Source organism: Dicentrarchus labrax, unplaced genomic scaffold (assembly GCF_905237075.1).
Source record: "Dicentrarchus labrax unplaced genomic scaffold, dlabrax2021, whole genome shotgun sequence".
In the NCBI taxonomy this organism is placed as follows: Eukaryota; Metazoa; Chordata; class Actinopteri; family Moronidae; genus Dicentrarchus; species Dicentrarchus labrax.
This window is the reverse complement of record NW_026136708.1, coordinates 9,798,350-9,818,676: the sequence shown is the minus strand read 5'-3', so window position 1 is coordinate 9,818,676 and position 20,327 is coordinate 9,798,350. Positions and strand designations below refer to the sequence as shown.

Below are 20,327 nucleotides of genomic sequence, written 5' to 3'. Positions count from 1 at the left end.
CTCATCACTTATCTCTGTTCTGCTTCTGTCAGCTTGTTGTTTGAAAATTCAACATTTTTATTTGTTATCAGCATGAATTATTTCTGTTGACAAGAAAATGTGCTTGTGGCATGAAAACAAAATTACAAAACAAGATATTGTTACTCGCTTCAGAATGTCAGAAAATACAAACGTTGTGTTGACCCAGTATTTCCTTTAACATGAAGGCTAACACCAGTTTAACTGTGTATGCTTCTATACAAAAGTTAACAAAGCAAAATGTTTACATTGTGCCACACAGGAGAAATACATATGGCTTCGACTTTTCTTTTACATAATTACAGTTTCAAAGTTCTATAAATTAGGTGTTTCAGAGACAGACAACTGTGGTATTTAGAAAAGGAGACAATAAAATAACAAATGGATCAATAGGCCACTGATCCAGGACCAGGGACATGTGCAGCATTCTTGGATTATAGGTTGCTGATATGCCCAAAAACTGTCATTAAAGAAGTGAACTGGTCTGAAATCAGCATTCCTGGGCCTGTATGCATAAAGCTGCTCAGAAAATTAAGAAGAAGAAAAAAACAACACATAATTGTGCACTTATTCTTACATTTAAGTACTATGCATAAACATTAATAAGTGTTAAGACTTCGTAAGTTAGTTAGTGACCAGCAGAGGCAGTGGATACACACTTTTGGAAATGTATGATGATAAATTAATAAAAGATACATCTGTGCTAATACCCACATCCTTATACAGTATGAACAAGTTCCTGACATGATGGTTTCAGCATAAATAGAATCAAATGTTTACATGTCTTCCTGAAGTTTGTATTAGCCTCATTTATAACGATTACAAAAAGTGCAACAATAATATTTTGGCTAAGCAGTGAAATAAATGAATTATAGTTAGTATAAAAGACAATGAATAGCACACAGATATTACAAGTTGAACTGTTTTTAACATATACACTTGGCAGGAAACTTTTTAAAGGGGAACTGCACAGAGTCTGTTTGGTCTTGGGGAGTACTACTCAATAAGTAAAAAAAAAAAAAAAAGTTGTATAAAGCTTTGTGTGGCTCCAAAGGGAGCCGCGTAACATATGATAAATTACCTCAAGTGATTTGATATCACTTGAGTCTGAATACTACTAAATAAAAACAAATCTGCACAGCTCCTCATCTCTGCTTGAGGCTACATTAGCCGCTACCAGCATAACACACCCAAATCTCTGACTGAACTGTCAGTGGTCGAGTTGCATTGTGGGTAATACACAGTAGGTGCCAGATTTGCCAAAGAAAGAAGAATGCGAGCATTTGATTTGTTGTTTGTGTTGTTTTGGAAAAAAGAAACATTTCACATAAAGATTTCATAGGACCTCCACAGACGAGTATCACTTGAAATGTTTACTATATACATGAACTAATTTAATACTTTTAAATATCCCAAACAGCATACCGGTGTATTATTATTGTCATTGCAGCTGTGCGGGAAATATCTTCTATAAGCTTTTGTCTTGCATTTTGCAATATACTGTATTTAAGAATTTATAACGTTGGACACAATGAATGATGGGTAGGTAACTACATCAAGGAGTATATGAAGCTGTGATGCAGCTATGACACATAACCTTTGGAGGCATACTATTGGCTGTTTAAGTGCTTGAGGAAGGGCATAGACATGACTGGAGGCCTTAATTGACAACACTGTAGTGTAGGGTTTGTATACTTTGCTAAAAGTCAGCGTCTAAGTCCTAATTTTTACCAAATAGTTATCAACTGTAAGTCAAAGTCTAGGACCATTCTTAAGAACTGCTTTTTAGAAGTTTTATACATACAGGCCCAGATCTTTGAGTCTCTTTGAAAGTGACAACCTATATTTTTGTCTTGTAGGTCCATCACTTTCCAGTCAAACCTCTTTACAGAGACTTGGATCTCCATGGATCCAGTGACAGATCTGGGCATATTTGGCTGGCGTAATCCTCACCGCAACATTAAAGTCCCTCTGCTCACCTCCTTCCACCTCCACCCACTGATGGCCCGAAAACACCCCAATCACCCTCCGCTGCCACTTCCCTTTCCTGCCTGCTTCTCCTACTTCCTGCCTCAGACGAATGTAAACGCCTGCCCCCGTAGCGCCTGGCTGCGCGTCACAGTGCTGGTACATCAGATCGTCAGACTCATTTGCCACTGAACAAAAACGGTAGACCACCTTTTCTTCTCCACGCCCGTCCAGCAGGCTTTTGTCAGCATCATAGCCTGAGAAGTGGATCCGTGCCAGGGGGATGGCAGAGGGTGCCACCCCGAGCTCCATGTGCTTTTGTTTGAGGGGTCGTTTCAGCTCCAGAACAGCGTAATCGTAGTCAGTGGACATCGAGTTGGTCGAGTTCTTGGTTTGGATCCATCCTTGAGGGATTCGGGTTTGTTTAACTCGTGCCCAACGGAAGACGGGCTGCTTCTTGGGCTCAGCACTACGTCGTATACGGTTGAGACTTTTCTGCTTCCCTCCTCTTCCTCTCTCTAAGTCGCCCCTAATTCCATGATCTGCTACACCTTCCTCACCCTCTTTTCTTCCCCTGCGCCTCCTGCCTTTGCCTCCCTTCCTACCTCTTACTACATCTGCATCTATACTATTCTGCTCCTCACCTTCCTCCTTTATCTGCTCCTCACCTCTGTCCCCCTCTCCTCTCCTCCCGCCCCTCAGCTGCCCTCCTCTCCTCCTACCACCTCTTCTTCTTTTAGTCTTGAGCTGTAGCACCCCTACTCTAACCCTTCTGGCACTCTCTAGGTAGTCCCTCCCATCATGGATGCAGTGTGCCGCTGTTAGCACATGTTTCGGGGAGATCAGGACACCAGAGCAGCCTGTGGAGAGACGAACAGCTGTAGAGAAAGGGTAGTTGGTGATGAAATGTGAGTCAGAGATCACAAAGCGTCCATCTGCTCCATAAACTTGCCGTTTCCTGCGGGTATGAGTCGGAGAGCTGGCTGGTGTTCTTGCAGACATCTTGTTGAAACCCTGCAAGCTGACGGCTGTATATGTGCGAGTGCCATTCTCATACACTGTCTCATATCCCAGAATCCTCTCTTGCTCAGTCTGGTCCATAGGTGCACGGCTGCTTTGACACTCTTTTCCACAGACTGTCTTTGTCCCTCCTTTCTCCTCATCCTCCTCCTGCCCTTTGAACGAAGGAGTGTTTAAAGGCTCTGTGTGTGTGTCCAGCAGCACCGGGAGGCTCTGCTTGGCCCACCTGTAGGCCTTGCTGTTCTCATCTTCACCAGAAACTACAGACACTGTCAGGGCAGCTGCACAGAGCAGCAGACACAGGAAGTGATTGAGTCCCATCCCACTGAAAATACAAATAGAAATTACTAATACCAAAGTGTACCATGGTTCAAAACCTCTGAAATGCCACCATCACTTCTTACTTTTTCTATTAGGCCATGAAAGAAATCCTATGCATGTTCCCACAGTAGCCAGCAGGGGGCACACAAGCTCAATCTCGAAACAATAAATCTCTTAGACAGCAAAGTGTGGCGGTGATATTTTACTTTAAATTGACATGAGGTGTCTGCAACTTAAGAATAGGATACACATTTCAAAATGTAGACAATGCTTTCGTTATTACATGCAACATCCTACTTTAACTGTCATTTAGAGACACAACTGAACATTTTTTACATTAGTAATGCCCATTTTCTGGTGTGAATAAAGTCTGATATTATTCTATTAGCCTATTTAAAGAGTTACTGTAAAGACTGCATCCTAGAAAATAAGTGTGAAGCTTAATTTAATTAACAGTACTGGTCAAAAAGAAGATAGAGACTAAATATAGCTTTATAATTAAGAGGAAAGATAGTGATGTTATTTTATTTTGAAAGAAAATGTCACTGCATGCATAAATGTCACTTGGCGAAGAGATGCAAGAAATACAAAGTCCTACCTGCCAACATTCAAAAAATACCCCCCTAAAAACGGCCAGTAAATGTCCTTCTTCTCATCAATAAAAAATCCTCTCTATCCAAATGGCTTCTAGCAGACTGGGCTCCATCATTTCCTGGGCTCACGCAAAAAAAAAAAAAAAAAAAAAAAAAAAATTGGAGCGCAAGAAGCTGTGTGCTGAGATCCTCATAGAAATCTGCATCCCACTCTGCTGCAGAAAAAAAAAGTGACGAGCAAACAGGCAGAAGGGGGGAGTCCGAGCCAAGAGGGTGCAAGCATGAATGAAGGGTTTTGATCATGTGATGACATTAGATTTTAGCTCAAAAGTGGAGCCATGTGGAGTGAATTTGGGGTATTTTTCTCGGATTCCGCAAATATTTTTATTAGGTCGGGAACACGCGCAGAACAGCAGTGCTTTCAATAGAAAAGGAATTAATTTAGATGTAAAGCTATTTACAGAGAGATCCACCGACAAAATGTTGCCTTTGAGTGTGTGTTTATCCGGTGCTTCTGCGGTCAAAAATGTAAGTTTAGATTTATGTCAGGTGACGTTTGAAGTGTGTCCAGATACACACCCACACACACACACACACACACACACACACACTCAACGCTGCACCTCTCAGATCTGGGGAACCTGTATTTCAACCCCTGTTGGTTTATTTTGACAAGTGTCTCTCTGCTTGGTGCAACAGGAGTTCATTCAGTGCAGGAACTCCTCCTTTCTCCTTGATTAGATGTTGTGTAACACCAGCACACACAGGCACCTACAGGCACACACACATCAGTCAAAGGGTCAATTATTACTGTCATCATACCAACAGATGATGTTTGTGCACTTGCGAGAATAGCAGGATTTAAAATAAAAAAGTAAAATCAACAAGTTTTTTATTGCAAACAAAATATCTAAGTTCTTCGCCTTAGGAGCAGAATTCTGGGATCTTTCTGGAGCTTTCATTTTATCACATCATCTTGCACTTGGAGTTGGTATTTGGTATGTTTTCTGGCCACTTTAAGGGCACCATAAGTCCTTTGTCAGCTATTGTTTTCGAGGTCATTAACAAACTTGTTTTAAGCCAACACGAACTAGAAGTCCTTAGAAAAACAAGAATTTTAACATGTACAATTGTCAATCTGCTGATGAATATCATGTAAAAAGATTGAAATCTCCAGAACACCTTCTAAATGGACCTTGTGTTCAGATTATTTTGTCAAAATATAGAAGGTATTAGATTAGTTTTTTTAGTTATAATAGATAATGTACTATAGTTACATATAATAGGTTGAACATTATTTCAAATGTGTGTGAATATGTATTTTGTTTCATTATAAACAAACATGACGTTGGGTGTGAAACAAATTGGGATTATTCTATGAAAGGGCTTTTACACTGACATCATGTTTGACGAAACCTGTCATCATATTTAAATATGTGGAGACTTCACTGCTGCAGCATATCTAGGTATGAAAATTAGAGCTTATACATTAATCTTATACATTAATCATTCAGTATCACTTCCCTGAAGGTTCAGTGATACCATTATTGTCCCACTTGAGGGAATTTGTTATGACTGATGATAAATGAAAGGCAACATTAATATTAAATCTCATAGCTAGTGCAGGGAAATGGAAATTCACAAGTACAAATAAATTGGTTCCCTGTGCAGGAAACATAATATGATAAATACATTAGATAAAGGAGCCATGCAAAACAATGCAGCTGTAATGGAACATGTGATATGCGGGCATGATTTCATGGTTTCTTTGTTATTTGTTCCTCTTTGAACGCATCTTGTTCCTCACCTGCTCAGTGAACAACATTACTCAGTACACAACGTTCAGCTTCTCTGCCAGCAGGTTGTGCAGCATGGAACAGCTCAACTCCACTGTGGTCACTTCAAACATCTCCTCCTCTCCTGTACCTCCACCTCCTCCCTCCTGGGACTCCAGCAGTCTGGTCACTGCGGTGGTGTTGTCCCTCTGCTTCCTGCTGGGAGTTCCTGGAAACACCGCCGTGATCATCCTCAAACCAAACAGGCAGCACCTATCCAATCTGAGCCAGGCTCTGATGCTGAATTTGGCCATGTCAGACCTGCTCTGCCTGCTCACCCTGCCCCTGTGGATTTACACCTTTCTGTACAGCTGGACCCTTGGCCTGGTGGCCTGTAAGCTCCTAACATATCTCATGTACTGCAGCCTTTATGGGAGCATGCTGACTGTGACGGCGCTGAGTGTCCAGCGCTACCTACAGGTGGTGTACCTGCAGAAATGCTTGCCCCAGGCAGGAAAGAGGAGGCTGCTGGCTCTGCTCTGGCTGGTTGCAATGATCCTGTCCATCCCTGCGTTAGTGGTTCGACAGCTGGGCACAGACGGGCACTGGACCCAATGTAAAGCTCTCTACTCTTCCCCGGCCCAGGAGGTGGCCGTGCTGCTGACAGAGTCCCTGGTGGGATTCGTTTCATTTTCTCTTGTGGCATTTGCATACATCAGCGTCCACAGGAAGGTGCACCAGGCAGCTTTCTTCAACAACCCACAGACAACCTGGCTGGTCACTAGTATCATTGTGACCTTTTTTGCTCTATGGATGCCATATCTTATCATAAATGTGCTTGGTGTTGCAGCTATTGCAGCTAAAAGTGAGGGCCTGTTGAAGTTTTGTATGAACAGCTGGAACATCGTCGGAGCACTGACATTTGTGAATAGCTGCCTGAATCCACTCCTTTATGCATTTGCTTCTAGAAACATCTGCACCGTGTGCCAAAAAGCTAGACATAAATATTGTTGTTGATGCAGAAGCTCACCTCTCCAGGAAGTCTAATCATTTGAAGGAGTATGATCGATGAAAAGCCACCAGATATCAGTACAGAGTGCAGCGCTGCGAATATTCTAACGCTTAGAGAAATTATTTTTGTTTTTGTGGAAATGAAAAAAGGTGTTTTTAGTCAAACTATTTCCCATATGGATACACAGTTTGAGGGTGTGGTTCTCTCATTTGTCAGTGATAGTTGTGATTGAGTTGTGGTTTAATGATGAATTTTGAGGTTAAGCAACATCTCTCCTCAAATGAGCTGTTTGCTGATTACAACTGGTCCTCAGCCAGAGCTGTAGAAATAGAGGTTTAAACAAATCGGGTAAAGAAAGAAGAAAAACAATACAGAAATGATAGATTGTATGTCATTTCCAAGATAATAACTGACTTCCTGTTTGCTTATAGCATTGATGTTTTACCACATATGTTTTAGAGAACTCAACATGTATTTTTTTCTTGTGTGTGTTAATGTGGATGTGTGTGTGTTGATGTGGATGTGTGGTACTATTGTCCAAAAGCATTATCCAGCACTGTGAAATGCAATTATTTTCACTTATAATGACATTGTCTATTTAAGCATCTTAGCTTTTATGGGAAAGATCCAGTCAGAGGAAGCAACAGTTAATGAAAAGAGTGAATAAATGTTTGTGTTGGAGTGCATCCAACGAAAGGATTGACCATTTGTCTCTAATGTTTAGGGATAGACAGACATAAAGACCTACAAGAGGAAGGATGAAGAGAGGGGGAGAGTGTGCTGTATTGACAATATAAGCAGATGTGTAAACTCATTCATTCATTCATTCTTTCTTTTATCTAGGACCACTGGAATCTAGACAGATTTTCAGGTAGACTATTTCAGCTGTTACATTGAATGCTGTTTGTATATTGTTCATATTTTTTAATATATAATATAATAAAATGATATCTTGCCTTCAAAAAGAATGATAAATGGGCCAAAAGTGTTATTAATAGTGGTTAAGGAAGTGTTAATTACCTAAATATAAAGTAGCAATACTATAATATTACTATAAGTTCTGCATTGAAAATGTTAGTTAAAGGATACATTTCACATTTTGGGAAATAAGCTTATTCGCTTTCTTATAAGGGATTACATAAGAAGTTTGATGCCACTTTAATGTCTGTACACTAAATATGAAGCTGCAGCCAGAAGCTGGCTAACTTAGCTTAGCACAAAGAATTGAAAGTCTGCCTCTGTCTGATAGTAAAACAAAATCCACATACCAGCACCTCTAAAGCTCACTTATTAACATGTTGTATCGTGTTTGCTTAATCTGTACAACAGCTGAAGTGTGGATTCTTGCAAATGCCATTAGGAGCTTTAGATTATCGGTCTCATGTAAAACTGTCAGAACACAGTGAGCATGTCAGCAATAATGACGATAAAGCTTATTTTTATAAAGGTTACCTCCTGCAGCTTTGCACAGTGTATGTACAGTGTGTCCCAGCACAGTAGCAGTGTGACTTCCAGAGAACGTCTCTGTTATTGTTAAAGCCTCTGTGACTATACTTAGTAACTATACAAATAATTCTCAGTAAAGCTATTGTTCTTGCACTGATATGTCTCATCATACTTGGCTACATCCATCACTGCATCTTATTTTTCTCCATGTCTTTACACTCTCTCCAGCCTTTTGTGCTTTCTTTTCATTAATTTCCCCCGGGACTGAAACCAATACATTGATATGTGTAATGAACCAGGAGGTGCGGGAGGTTTTCCCCCTGCATGTGTGGCTGAGAAGTCTTTTTCTTGGGGTAACTCTGCTGGTCATGCCCTCTTAGGCTGAGGAAGCACCATCATTTATGTTCTCTCCTCAAGCTGTGTAGACAGCAGTCTGGGTCAACCAATGCTTCTTTTTGTACTGAACTCTGTCTAGACAGCACTGTTAATAAAAAACCAGTCCAACCAAAGGGTCGGGACTGCTGCGGGAGAGAACTTTGTGTATGTGATGTTTGTGACTCAGTCTTTCCCCCGGCTGCTCCTTTGGACCCAGGCAGGGTTTTCTCTGGCCAGTTCTCAACAAAGCAAGCATCCCTTTCCCATGCAAGGATGACTTCTCCTCTAAATTCAGTGTGTATACTGCTGCCAAGATACTCGCTTACAATTTTCATGATCTATAACACACTTTAGGTCATCAGAAAGGGGGCTATCTTTACCCTTGGCAGACAAAGGACAGAATCCATTTTAAGAAATATATGGATGCTGAAAGTCTTGTATGATGGTGGGTTTGTGTGTATATCTGCGAGCACGAGAAACAGAATGTAACCAACCTCTAAGCAAATTATGTTTGTTTTATTATTTCTCTGTCAATGCACTACATGCAGCTCGGTGAAAAGAAGCAGTGTTTCGTCAGACAAAGCATAAATTACGGTGCAATTATGTTTATGGTGCTTATAAATCACATCCAGAACTTCCACTACTAAGATTTTATTCACGCATATTTTACCATAATAAATTCCATCTCACTGCTAAATCCATCTAATCAGCGAGTATTTACAATAATGTCAGGCTTATTCCTGTTTTTGCTCAACAGTCGGATGTTAAATGAATAGTTCTACATTTTGGGAAACACCCTTATTCACTGTCTTCCCGAAAGTTGGATGAGAAGATTGATACCCCTCTTGTTTTTGTGAGGTACATTTTAAGCTATATTGGAGACACTTCGCTTAGCTTAACACGGAGACAGGAAATAAGCTAAGCAGCTTGTTAGCAGTGACGCCACAACTCCAGGAAGTTTCAGGTCCTTGCCAAGAAATAGTCCAGCAACATGTCGTTTTTACACTTCAGTGTTTGTACAGAAACAAATGAGTTATAACGAGTTGATTTGTGAGCTTTAGAGGTGCTGGGAGGATTTTGTTACCTTCAGACAGAGCCTGGCTAGCTGTTTCCAGTCTTTATGCTAAGCTAAGCTAACTGTCTCCTGGCAGAAACGTTTCATGTTTGCGATACAGACATTCGAGTGGTATCTTCTCATCTGACTCTTTGCAATAGAGTGAACCTACTTCTCAAACTGTCTTATCGGTGGGTCTCTGGAAAATAATTTGTGGTTTTAATTAAAGGCCTACATCCAAATTAAAATATTCCGTCAGCTTCAAATTAAAAAGTGCTTTTCTTATCTTCGATAATTAAATAACTGAAGATGTGGGAAGCGAGCGATGCGAAAGAAGCTAATGCTGTGACGTAATAAGAACTTTTAAAATAAGTTGGGGTCAGGTCTATGGAGGACTAGTGATAACAGTTACAGTTGTTGCTCTGGGGTTAGATGACTCACTGTTGCCTGCTCATTCCTCTCCTCTCACGCATCTCGGATTTGCTGTCCTTTTCCACTCTCCTCATCCTTCAATTACTTATCTGTCCTGTCCCGTCCTGCCCTTTCTTTCTATTAGGTTTTAGTAAAAGATGTCACGTGTGTCTTCCCATTATTTCTGCCTTTCCTTACTCCTCCAGGTTTCTTTCAGCTGGCAGTATCCACAGAGAGGCCAGGTGCAGAGAGAGATATGAGTGAGGAGAAAGCAGGGAAGAGAAGAGGAGCTTGTTTATTTTGGCTCTCCACACCTCCCTGTGTCTTGTAATGAAGCTTTACTGGTTTCTGTCCAACCTTAATTCTTAGTTTTAGTGGGATTTTGCAGCTAAGTGGAAAGTTTCCCCCTCGGCACCAGTCTAATTAGAATATTCAGTCTCGATGTGACCTGCTGAGTCGGGGCTGTGATATTTTCGAGAACGTGGCCTTTGGATGCTCTGATATCTCCAGCTGCATGCATAAATCAGCAGAGCTATGTAAATATAGTGACTTGTTGTGAATCAGCAGCGGTTGAAATGCCTCCTTTCTTCTCAAAAGTTTGTTTGGGGAGAAAAAGTCTGTGAGATGAAACAATATCTATGGATGACTTTGTGGGTGTGTATGTGCGTTTGGTGAATTCTTCATGTGCATACATGTTGTTGGGTGAGTTGTTTTATACAGACATTCCAAGTGATTTACTTAAGAGTGGAGACTGCCAGGTTAACTGCCAGGTAAGTGCATGCACTCAAAGCTATCATTAGGCCATGGCATTAAATGTCTACCAGAATACACCAAAATATTGTTTGCAACACAATTACACCATGCTGCATCTACCTTCTGTTATTATAATAAAAATATTTCTCCGATAGCTTCTCAAATAGCTTTCTTTGTTTCCTTTCAAGGGTGTGCAGGATGTCATGTCAGTGAAGAACTGAACCTTTTGAGATGTAACAAAGTAAATTTAGACATAATCAGTGTAATAGAGGAAGTATTCAGATCCTTTACTTTACTACTTACTTACATACTTTTACTAACTTAAGTAAAAGTATGTAAGTATAATCAGTATACAGTAAGTATGAACACACTCAATGCAGAAACATGTCCCATGGGACTGTTACCCTATTATATATTACATGTCATTAGATTATTATTACTCATGCATTAAAGCAGGATACTGTTAGTTGGCTTGGATTTTGTATGTATGTATGACTGCAACTAAGGATTATTTAATTATGGGTTACTTAAGAAAGCCAAAAACCCAAATCAGACCAAACATAATTCAGAAGTTACTGAACTAGGACAATCTTATCAAATGTACAGATGCCTATAAGATTCTGCATGTCTTGTTTTAAAGCTGGAAATATTAAATGTTTTTAAATAAAAAATAAAAATAAACACCTATCAAAATGTTTGCCAATTCATTTTCTGTCTGATTATTATTGTTATTGATTAATCGTCTCGTTGTTTCAGTCGTAATTATTTCATGTGTTTTTTTAATGCAAAAATCTTAATTTATAAAGTATAGTAGCTAAAGCTGTTAGATAATTGTAGTGAAATAAAAAGTACAATATTTCCCTGAAATGTATGGACTGGAAGTGGAAAGTGGCATGGAAAGAATAGTACCTCATATGTGTGCTTCAGTTAATGTAGTTACAGTCTAATGCACATGTCCTCAGTGCAGCTGACGGTGGCCTCGTTCAGGTGCCAATGCATCTGACTGTAGGAATGGTAAAGGGAAATGCTCTGGATGAATACCGTATGCACAACGACACACTGCAAGCATGAATTCAGTTCAGTGTTTTTTCATATTTTATGTGTTTGCAATGAGAAAATACATTTGATGCACATGTGCATCCACTTATATACATCCCTGTGGGCTGCAATTACACTCACCATTACAGCTGTGAATTCCTATTTTGAAACTATAAACTTCAGGCATGATCAATACCTGCTTTTGGCAAATGAAACTGGGCGTCATCCAGTAACTCAAACACAGTCTTTGATGAGCAGTCAAGTTGGATATTCAACCCAGGATAATTTTATGACTCAAGGTTTAACACTTAAGCCTAAATCAGCTGAGTAACAATGATTAGTCTTATGTTTTTATACAGAGTAAAGAGGAACATCTTTAAGCCTCTTTAAATCTGGCTGAAATAAATAAAATCCCCAAAGTCCTGGATGAAAAACAAGCATGCATGAGCCTGAAATATTCCAGACAACTAGAACATTGTACTGTAACGCAGCTTTCCAGACATTCTTGTTTTCATTAGAAAGATAGCTGACCTCTCTGAAACAGTAGTTCAAGGACATCCAACTTACGTTTCTCCATAATATTAAACAGGGAATTTCCCACAGCTGCTTAGATGCCTTCATGAACATCTTTTCAAATAAAGATAAACAATTATTTGAGTTCATGGTGTTTTCCGGCTTTCTATCGAGGTCTCTGTGGAAGATTTAAATTGCAGGACAAAGCAAGGGCTGTTCTTTGGAAGAGTACTTTCTTGGCCAGTGTAGTTCTTGTTGTGCTGTGGACTGAACTGGCGGGGATACAGACAGTAGATACAGACACAGTAAATCCTTTACACTACTTAACAAAGGATTAAAGACACTATAAGTCATGTGAGTACAAGTTTGGACAATGAGTAATGTCACTTACAGATCCAGGATTTAAAAAGTATGTCTCTTAATCTAATTATATTGTAATTAAAAAGCAATGGTTGTTGTACATGGGATATGTTCCCAACAATGTTTTAATAAATAATATAATTTAAAGTATTAGCCCAGAACAGACAAACCAAACACTCACTCTAGATAGGGCCTTTCATGTTTTTTGCGAGTTTCACTAGTTCATACCAAGCACTTGGAAGGCGAGTGGTATTCAGTTGGTTGCAATCTTCACTGCTAGATGCCACTAAATCGTACACACTGGTTCTTTAAAGTCTATTGAACTATCACAACATGTGATGCCATTTCATTAAGAAAACATCTGTGAAGCCTTTCTGTCACTTATTGTTATTATTGAAGAGCTACAATAAGCAAAGTTCTGATAAATAGGCTGACGTGTGCGACTGTCATCATGTTATTGCTCCAGTAGGAGGAGGTTTTGTTGTTTTATCATCCCAAATCAAAACAGATGTGCATGTCTGATTGTGGGACGTCAGTGCTGATCTTGGTATGTTTGTTGGTGTGTGTGCGTTTCTATCATTCGGTGTGTATTTTCTTCCGATCCAGTAGAAGTATGTGTGGTCCATAGTTTATGTTTATAGCCTCTCTGCCATGATAAGGGTCACTTGTTTGCGCTGTTGTTGTATTTACTCTCTTCTGTTACTCAGCGTTACGCATCACAAAATCTGACCACCATATGTTTACAGTTGGCCAGATCTGAAGACATGTAATCCTCAGATGAACCTGGACATTGATACGTGGCAAGACAGGCAAGTCATCACTAGGAAAAGGCCTGGTGTCACCAAGAAAATGTCCTCGGATAAGCCACTGAATTCCTACCAGTTTAGAGGCATTGATGTATGACACCAAACAACTCTACCTCACTACCTCTTGTGAGCTATGGGCAGCAGAATTTTATCCATTTTCGGAGGCCTGACGAGGTAAAGTTCTCCAGCTTTTCACAAGAAAAAGCCCAACAGAAAGGTGACAGGACAGCAGAAGTTGAAAACAAAGACATCAAACTCCAAACTGTTGTTCTTTTCTGGCTGTGGACCTCGTTTCATTCTAATTGTTGCATGTCCATTCAGAAACAGCCCTAACCCCATCCAACACCTTTGGGATGAGCTGGAACGAAACAGGCTTTATCACCCAATGTCAGTGCCTGACCCTGCTGATGCTTTTGGGCCTTAACTGTAAAAAGTCCCTACATCCAGGCTGCAACATCTGGTGGAAAGCCTTCTTAGAAGAGTGGAGGCTGTTATATATATCAACATATTACTGCTCATTGTTTTAGGGTGATTTGTTCAATAGGTGTAACAGTCAGGTGTCTGTATACTTTTGGCCATGCAGTGTATGTCTGTCTTTCTCCTTACTGAATAATGGCTCTCTGCGTGTTTGCTGAAAGGTGAACAAGTTGACTAAGCCCTCATCACTGTAATTATTGAGGACTGCAGTCATGGGCAATTTACCTACTCCTTCCCTGTTAAAATGGGAAGTTAATTGAATCCGTATTTATCTGCAGCTAAAACTCATCAGCTAGGGAGTCATACGCTTTGTGTAATTACAACATCTGACATCTTGGAAAATAAAATCAGTGCATTATATCAGTAGCATATGTACTAAAGTTATGCCATGAGTCAAATTCTGGGGAAAAAATATTTGTCTAAAGTTTTCCCTAGGAACTAATCTCTGATGAAAACCGGTTACTTTTGAGTCTCTCTTTTGGACACAAGGTAGAGGCCAGTATTTTTCTTGGATGTCTCCTGTCTGTGCAGAAGACAGACTTTTGAAAACTGCATTTTGTCTCTGGGCGCGGTGTAAAATAGTGTGTTGTTAGCACGATTATGAGGATTTAGTACCTTGAAAAGTGACTTTACCCCATATCATCTACTGTATGCTGAGTTTGCATAAAGTGTAATTCAAGGGCAATTTTGCTGCATGGTAATCTCGCCTCAGACACAACGCCCTCTAGCTGGTGAAGCTCTCACTGGTTAAGGTTGTGATTTAGCAGAAGACACCCAATCATATTTCCAGAGCATGCTGCTTCTGTTTCAACTCCAACAAAAAAAAGTATGATCAAGTCAGAGTTGATAGCCATGACGATTTTAACAAAATTCAGTGGAAACTTTCCAGTTCAGATTTAATTTAAATGTTTAAAACCCCTGCTACACGTCTTTTTTATGTTTCTATTAACAATGCATGCTTGAGGAATAACTGGCACATCTAATGGTTACTATGAGTAGTGTTTAGCAGCACACAGCCTGTGCATGTTGAATCCATGGCACTGACTAAACACATAGTTTGGCTGCTGGCAGATATAGTATGCATGGTCAAACTTACTTTTTACCTCACATGAAATATGACCACCAACATGTTGGTTAACTTCTTCTGTGATCAGATTCACTTTACTTCCTTCTTTTGGCTACAGTCTTTGTGTTATATCATGCTGTGGGATTTAACAGCCTTCTAGCTTGTTTAAGTAGGAGCATTCATTGTTTTGGGAGAGCAGCAGAAAATTAATTTCGGTCATGTGAGATAGTGGGAGACAGTTTGGCAGGCTGACGACTTCATACTGAATACATAATGACACACAGTTAAATCATCCACTTCTCTACTGTATGTTTTTACCGTCTTTGTCTGGATCCATCTGTATGGAAATGATAGTTAGCTTTGTTGCCAAGTTCCACAACACACACACACACACACACACACACACACACACACACACACACACACAAACACATAGTTACAGCCAGGGAGCTCTTGATTTTTATTTGCAATTTCTCTGTCCTTGTAGGGCCTCTGTATTACATTTTCTTCCACTTTGGATAAAATCCATGAATCATCAAAATATGAGAGCTGTAGATACCTACATGATGACACAGATATTTAAGCTTAAATCCCCAATGTGAAAATCAAACTACCAAACATTTTTTTAGTGAGGTAACAATCACTATATATATATATATATTAGCATATAGCATATTTATGTCACTTTATTTAGCTTAAAATGCAACCAAAACACAAAAAATGTAAATGGACTATTTTTCAAATCTTCTGCCTGCTGGTTCCACATGTAGACTTACATCAGCCAAAACCAACACTTCAATATCCTCTGCATAAGACCCAAATTCAAAAATGTTTATGATTTTATGCTTCTATTCAGAAATTAACTATTTTAACTTGTTGAAAACAATTTGCATTCAGTTTTTATCATTTTTTTATTTTGATTTATTTCATATAGTTATATGCTTCATTTAATTATCTTGGGCCAATAACTGCATACAGGGGAAAAAACTGCAGTATTCATCTTGAATGAAAAGAGAAAAGAGAAAGAATAAAACTGGGAGATAAAACGGCAAAGAGAACAAAACACCATGTTCTTTACACTGCTGACACAGATACTTGAACTGTAGCTGGCCGAGGTTCTTTAAGAAAAATAATAATGAAACGAAATAACATGCAGCTGTTGATCTTAATCTGGCTTTTCACATAAGAGTCTTTTGCACATTCCCATGATTGGGTTTCACAAAAATACCATCAGCCAAAATTGTGATTGATTTAAATTTTAAACGTTGATTTGCACCAAAGTGACCCAAACTGTCACAAGGTAATGTGCTGTCCAATTCTTTAACTGTTTTGTAGCTTAAACAAGGTGTGATGGCCTAATTACTTATTGTGTGATACTTAAATAATGGTAAAAAAAAATAACTCACTGAGTTGCATTTAAATCAGCTGTTGGAACAAAAAGTGAAAGTATTGGTCCAACTCAGCATGTAGGCTACAGGCTACATGGCAAAGTCATCGATTATTTTTAATGAAAGATATCATCTGGTGTAATGCTTGCCATTTCTTACACACCACACACATGCAAAGACACTAATACACACTTCTCTCCTCCACAATCAACATTTAAGTGTCTTTCCCTCCGTGCTCCAAACAGGAAAGACTCTGATTATAAACACACAGCAATTATTTATGAGGCAACAGCAAAGAATCCAGTCCAATAAATACTTTTCATGAAACACAGTCCAGAAATGATACAAATAGTTAAAGAGTTGATCATGAAGTGCAAGTTATTATGAAAGCTGCTGACGGTCCCTTGGCCATCTCAAATTTTGGTACAGATTTAATGGTTAAGCAAGCTGATTTTCTGAAAGAATATACCTATATACCAGAGAGCGCAGACAAGTGAAGAACAAACTGAGGTTAATATGCCATATGTGTGTTATGTAGGTTGTTAAGCCCAAAGGTGTTTTGGATGTACCTTTAATCACATTTACTGATTCAATAAATACCTCAATGATTAATGAAACACACGAGGAAAGGGAGGATGTGCAGGCAGGAGATCAGGAGGCCGAGAAAAAGGTTGAGAAAGCTTAAAATGGCAAACAAAGTAAGGGAGAATCATGGGCCAGTGTGAGAAGTAGGCCGTGGAAAGGAAAGCACTCTCATGTGAGATAAATAGAGAAAGCTGTGGTATGTGACATCAGGCTTGGATGGATCCAACTGGCTGGATGCTGTATGTGAGGCGGTGACGTGGTCCTCTGGGGCTTGAGTTAGCAATTTTATTTCAGGCTCTTCATCATCTGTCCACCTCTGCTTCTAATGTTTTGTTTGTGCTTTCCGACCCCCTCCTTCTTCCTACCCTTCCCTGATGTCCAACTCATCACCGCTCCACGCAGTTTTCACTTTATTCTACTCTCCATTTCACTCCGCTGTGTCTTTATCCAAGACCTCAATTATACACCAGAGACGTTTTTTCTCTTTTCATGTGTCATTCACTTTCCTCTTCCCTCCCATCGCCCACCACTGTTCTGCTCGGTGGGAGCGAGAGAAGAACACCTCACCCTAAATCACTGTTCACCAAGGTCGTGCTCTAACAGACATCGAGACAGACGAGCAGAGGAGTGGAGCTCCACCCTAAACCTTTCATGATAGAGCAAAGTGCCAAATGACTGACCACAGAACAAAATTGCTGCCACATCACCTGCAGCTGCAGCTCCCGCAGAGCTTCACCAAACCGAGCCGGGGTGGATTTCCTTCAAGATCTCACCACTAAGATCCTCTTTGTCCCTCTGGAGCCCAAAACATCTCCATAAAACCCAGCCTGAACCTGATCTGAGCTGGAAACTATCATATGTGGATCCCGTGTCACATGTTGATCCTGTGAGCATTGATTACTACCACCAGGAGGGTGTGACTGCACATGTGTGTTTATTGTGCTTTTAGATTCTGTGCCATTTCAACATAGCGTATGACTGAGGCTGGAGAATATGTTTTCCTAACAGGTTGCAGATGCAGAAGCACAGTTTCAAATGTCATCCCTCACCCCTTTTACATTTGCAACATGCAGAAGATCTGCACTATAAGATGGTGTCAGTAATCCATAAGCGTCTAAAGAAATGTACGCTCACACATACAGCTTTGGTCGATGCCTCAGACATTGTTTGTGGCCATAAATCATTTTCCAGATTAAAAACAAAGCTGAGCCCGAGTGTTTGCTTCTGCTGCACAAGCAACCGGTTTGAGTCATCCCGTCCCACAGACGAGGAACAGACAAAGTTGTGAGCTGTTGCTGTGACTACATAATAATGCTGACACAGTTCTCAACAACAACAAAAAAAAAACAAGAAGAATAATGTTCAATTGCTCAGAGTTCGTGCGGTCAAATCAGTCATGCAACCGGAATGACATAAAGATTTCCCACAGCACACATACGATATCTCGAATGTCAGCATTATTCTAAACAGAACAAGAGCTGTATCTCACCCTAAATCATTCTCCCTGTCTGACACATATGTGAAGAGAGTAGGAGCTTGGAGTGATTGATAACTAAACAGGGTTATTTTGTCATGTATATCATTATCATTTTACTCATTCAGCTTTTAATACAGAATCATAATACATTAAAGAATAAAATGACCTAACTTGGCTCTTGGATGATACTGTTTACCCAACACAGTTGTACAAATACATGTGCTAACATTTCAGTGCAGAAGTGTGGGAAAGTGAGAATGAGAGAGGACAGACAGAGCGATGATAAACAACTGTTTTAGCTATATGAAAAGAGCGCCACCTAGTGAGGAAGCTTTAACAGTGAGTCTGTGTCTGAAGTCAAGTCAGTGCAACATGGGTTGTTTGATGAAATCCAGCAGATGGCACTGAAGCACCTTTATCCTTTGTACGACCTTTGATGAGACTTTTCAGGGGTTTTCCAGTTTCTCCATGAAACTGGAAGAATGATGTGTGAAAATGGAGGTGAGAGTAAATCTACCAAAAATAAATTACTTCTCGTTTGTTGTTTTAGAAATAATACAAATGATCTTCATTCAAATTTGATTCCTGTGACTTCTCAATAAGAGGCACCTTTTTGTTTCCCCATCACTGGTTGCATATATGCATGGCTGTATTGACTTGCGAGATATAAGCTGCTGGGCCCCTGTAACCCCCATGTCCCCTATTCTCCAGTTTTTGTATGCTGGAATACAACATGGCACCACATTTACTATGTGTTAAATGTGATTAAATGCCTTTATTCAGTTTACATTAAACCTTGACTTTGGAAAATATTAGTCATGTTATCATGTTATCATGTAAGTTGTTATTGTGCTTTAGAGACACATATTGCCAAACATTTTTAAAATGAAATTGGCACAAACCAATTTATACCTATATACTTGTTGTCACAATCTGGCGTCTCCCTAATATGCTGCCTCTCCCCAGGTGGCTCTCTCCCTGTGTGAGTAAGTGAGTGGAGACAGGTGTGTGTGCTGGAGCTACAACAGCTGCACCACATCTCAATATTCAAGACCTCTACAAACACCGCCCTGCCACTTCTAATCTGTCAGTCTACACTTTGAGTCTGTCTGCATGCATTGTGGGTGTTCTTGTTGTTGCCTGTTTTTTCCCCCTTGCCTTCCTTGTCAATTGTTTCCCTGCGGTCCTGTCTGGTCTGGTTCCAGTCCCTCTCCCCAGCTCCCTCCTCTTCCCAGTCTTCAGTCCCATATTCCCAGTTTACCAGTTACACAGCTACCAGCCTCTTTAACCAACTTTTTATTTACAAACGGCCGCAGCTGAGGAGCCAGGAGTCAATTAATGATGCATGTTTATGCATGTGCATCTCTGCATGTGTGCATTTGTATTGGACAGACATCACCACACAATATCACTGTGATCTTGACATCTCCAACCACAGTATCAAACAGGAAGCTGAGTCACAGAGCGATTCACTTCCTGTTTATTTTGACACAGTATTTTGCTGCCCTCAGTTGTGACCAAGGAAGAACAGAACAGTATGTTAAAAAATGGGCAACCATTGACTTGGAGAGTAGAGAGATAGTATAAATCCCTGGGGCAGCATAATATACTGAGTTCAGTTCACAGGGTGCTTTTGTACAAATAATATCCCCTGTGTGATTATTTAATGGTAGATTAATTATAAACCTCTTTAGTTTATGCTATTTGCAGTCTGTGACTGTGAAACATTTTATAAACATTTTTACATCGACAATATGTGTGATTTTGCTTGAGCAATACACGTCTGTGAACTGAGCATGTTCAAGTGCGGTCGGACAGTGAGTTTCTGTAACTTACTTCTAACGCATGGCAATTTCACTATGTCGTCTACA

General features: G+C 39.9%; 2 protein-coding genes across 2 annotated transcripts; one reads left to right on the top strand and one right to left on the bottom strand.

The window, feature by feature from the left end:
- Positions 1-23: 23 nt before the first annotated feature.
- Positions 24-4,453, bottom strand: LOC127367983 (serine protease 23). Its single transcript, XM_051408341.1, has 2 exons — positions 3,926-4,453; positions 24-3,331 (listed from the first exon to the last, which is right to left on the bottom strand). Exon 2 carries the CDS (start codon positions 3,325-3,327, stop codon positions 1,894-1,896), a length of 1,434 nt encoding a protein of 477 aa, XP_051264301.1. The 5' UTR covers positions 3,328-3,331; positions 3,926-4,453; the 3' UTR covers positions 24-1,893.
- Positions 4,454-5,759: 1,306 nt separating this feature from the next.
- LOC127368666 (leukotriene B4 receptor 1-like) lies at positions 5,760-7,521 on the top strand. The gene has a single exon (XM_051409721.1). The coding sequence runs from the start codon at positions 5,792-5,794 to the stop codon at positions 6,710-6,712; it is 921 nt and encodes a 306-aa protein (XP_051265681.1). The 5' UTR covers positions 5,760-5,791; the 3' UTR covers positions 6,713-7,521.
- The last annotated feature ends 12,806 nt before the right edge of the window (positions 7,522-20,327 follow it).

Coding starts and splice junctions, on each gene's coding strand:
- LOC127368666 (XM_051409721.1), top strand. CDS start 5,792: ATGGAACAGCTCAACTCCACTGTGGTCACTTCAAACATCTCCTCCTCT.
- LOC127367983 (XM_051408341.1), bottom strand. CDS start 3,327: ATGGGACTCAATCACTTCCTGTGTCTGCTGCTCTGTGCAGCTGCCCTG.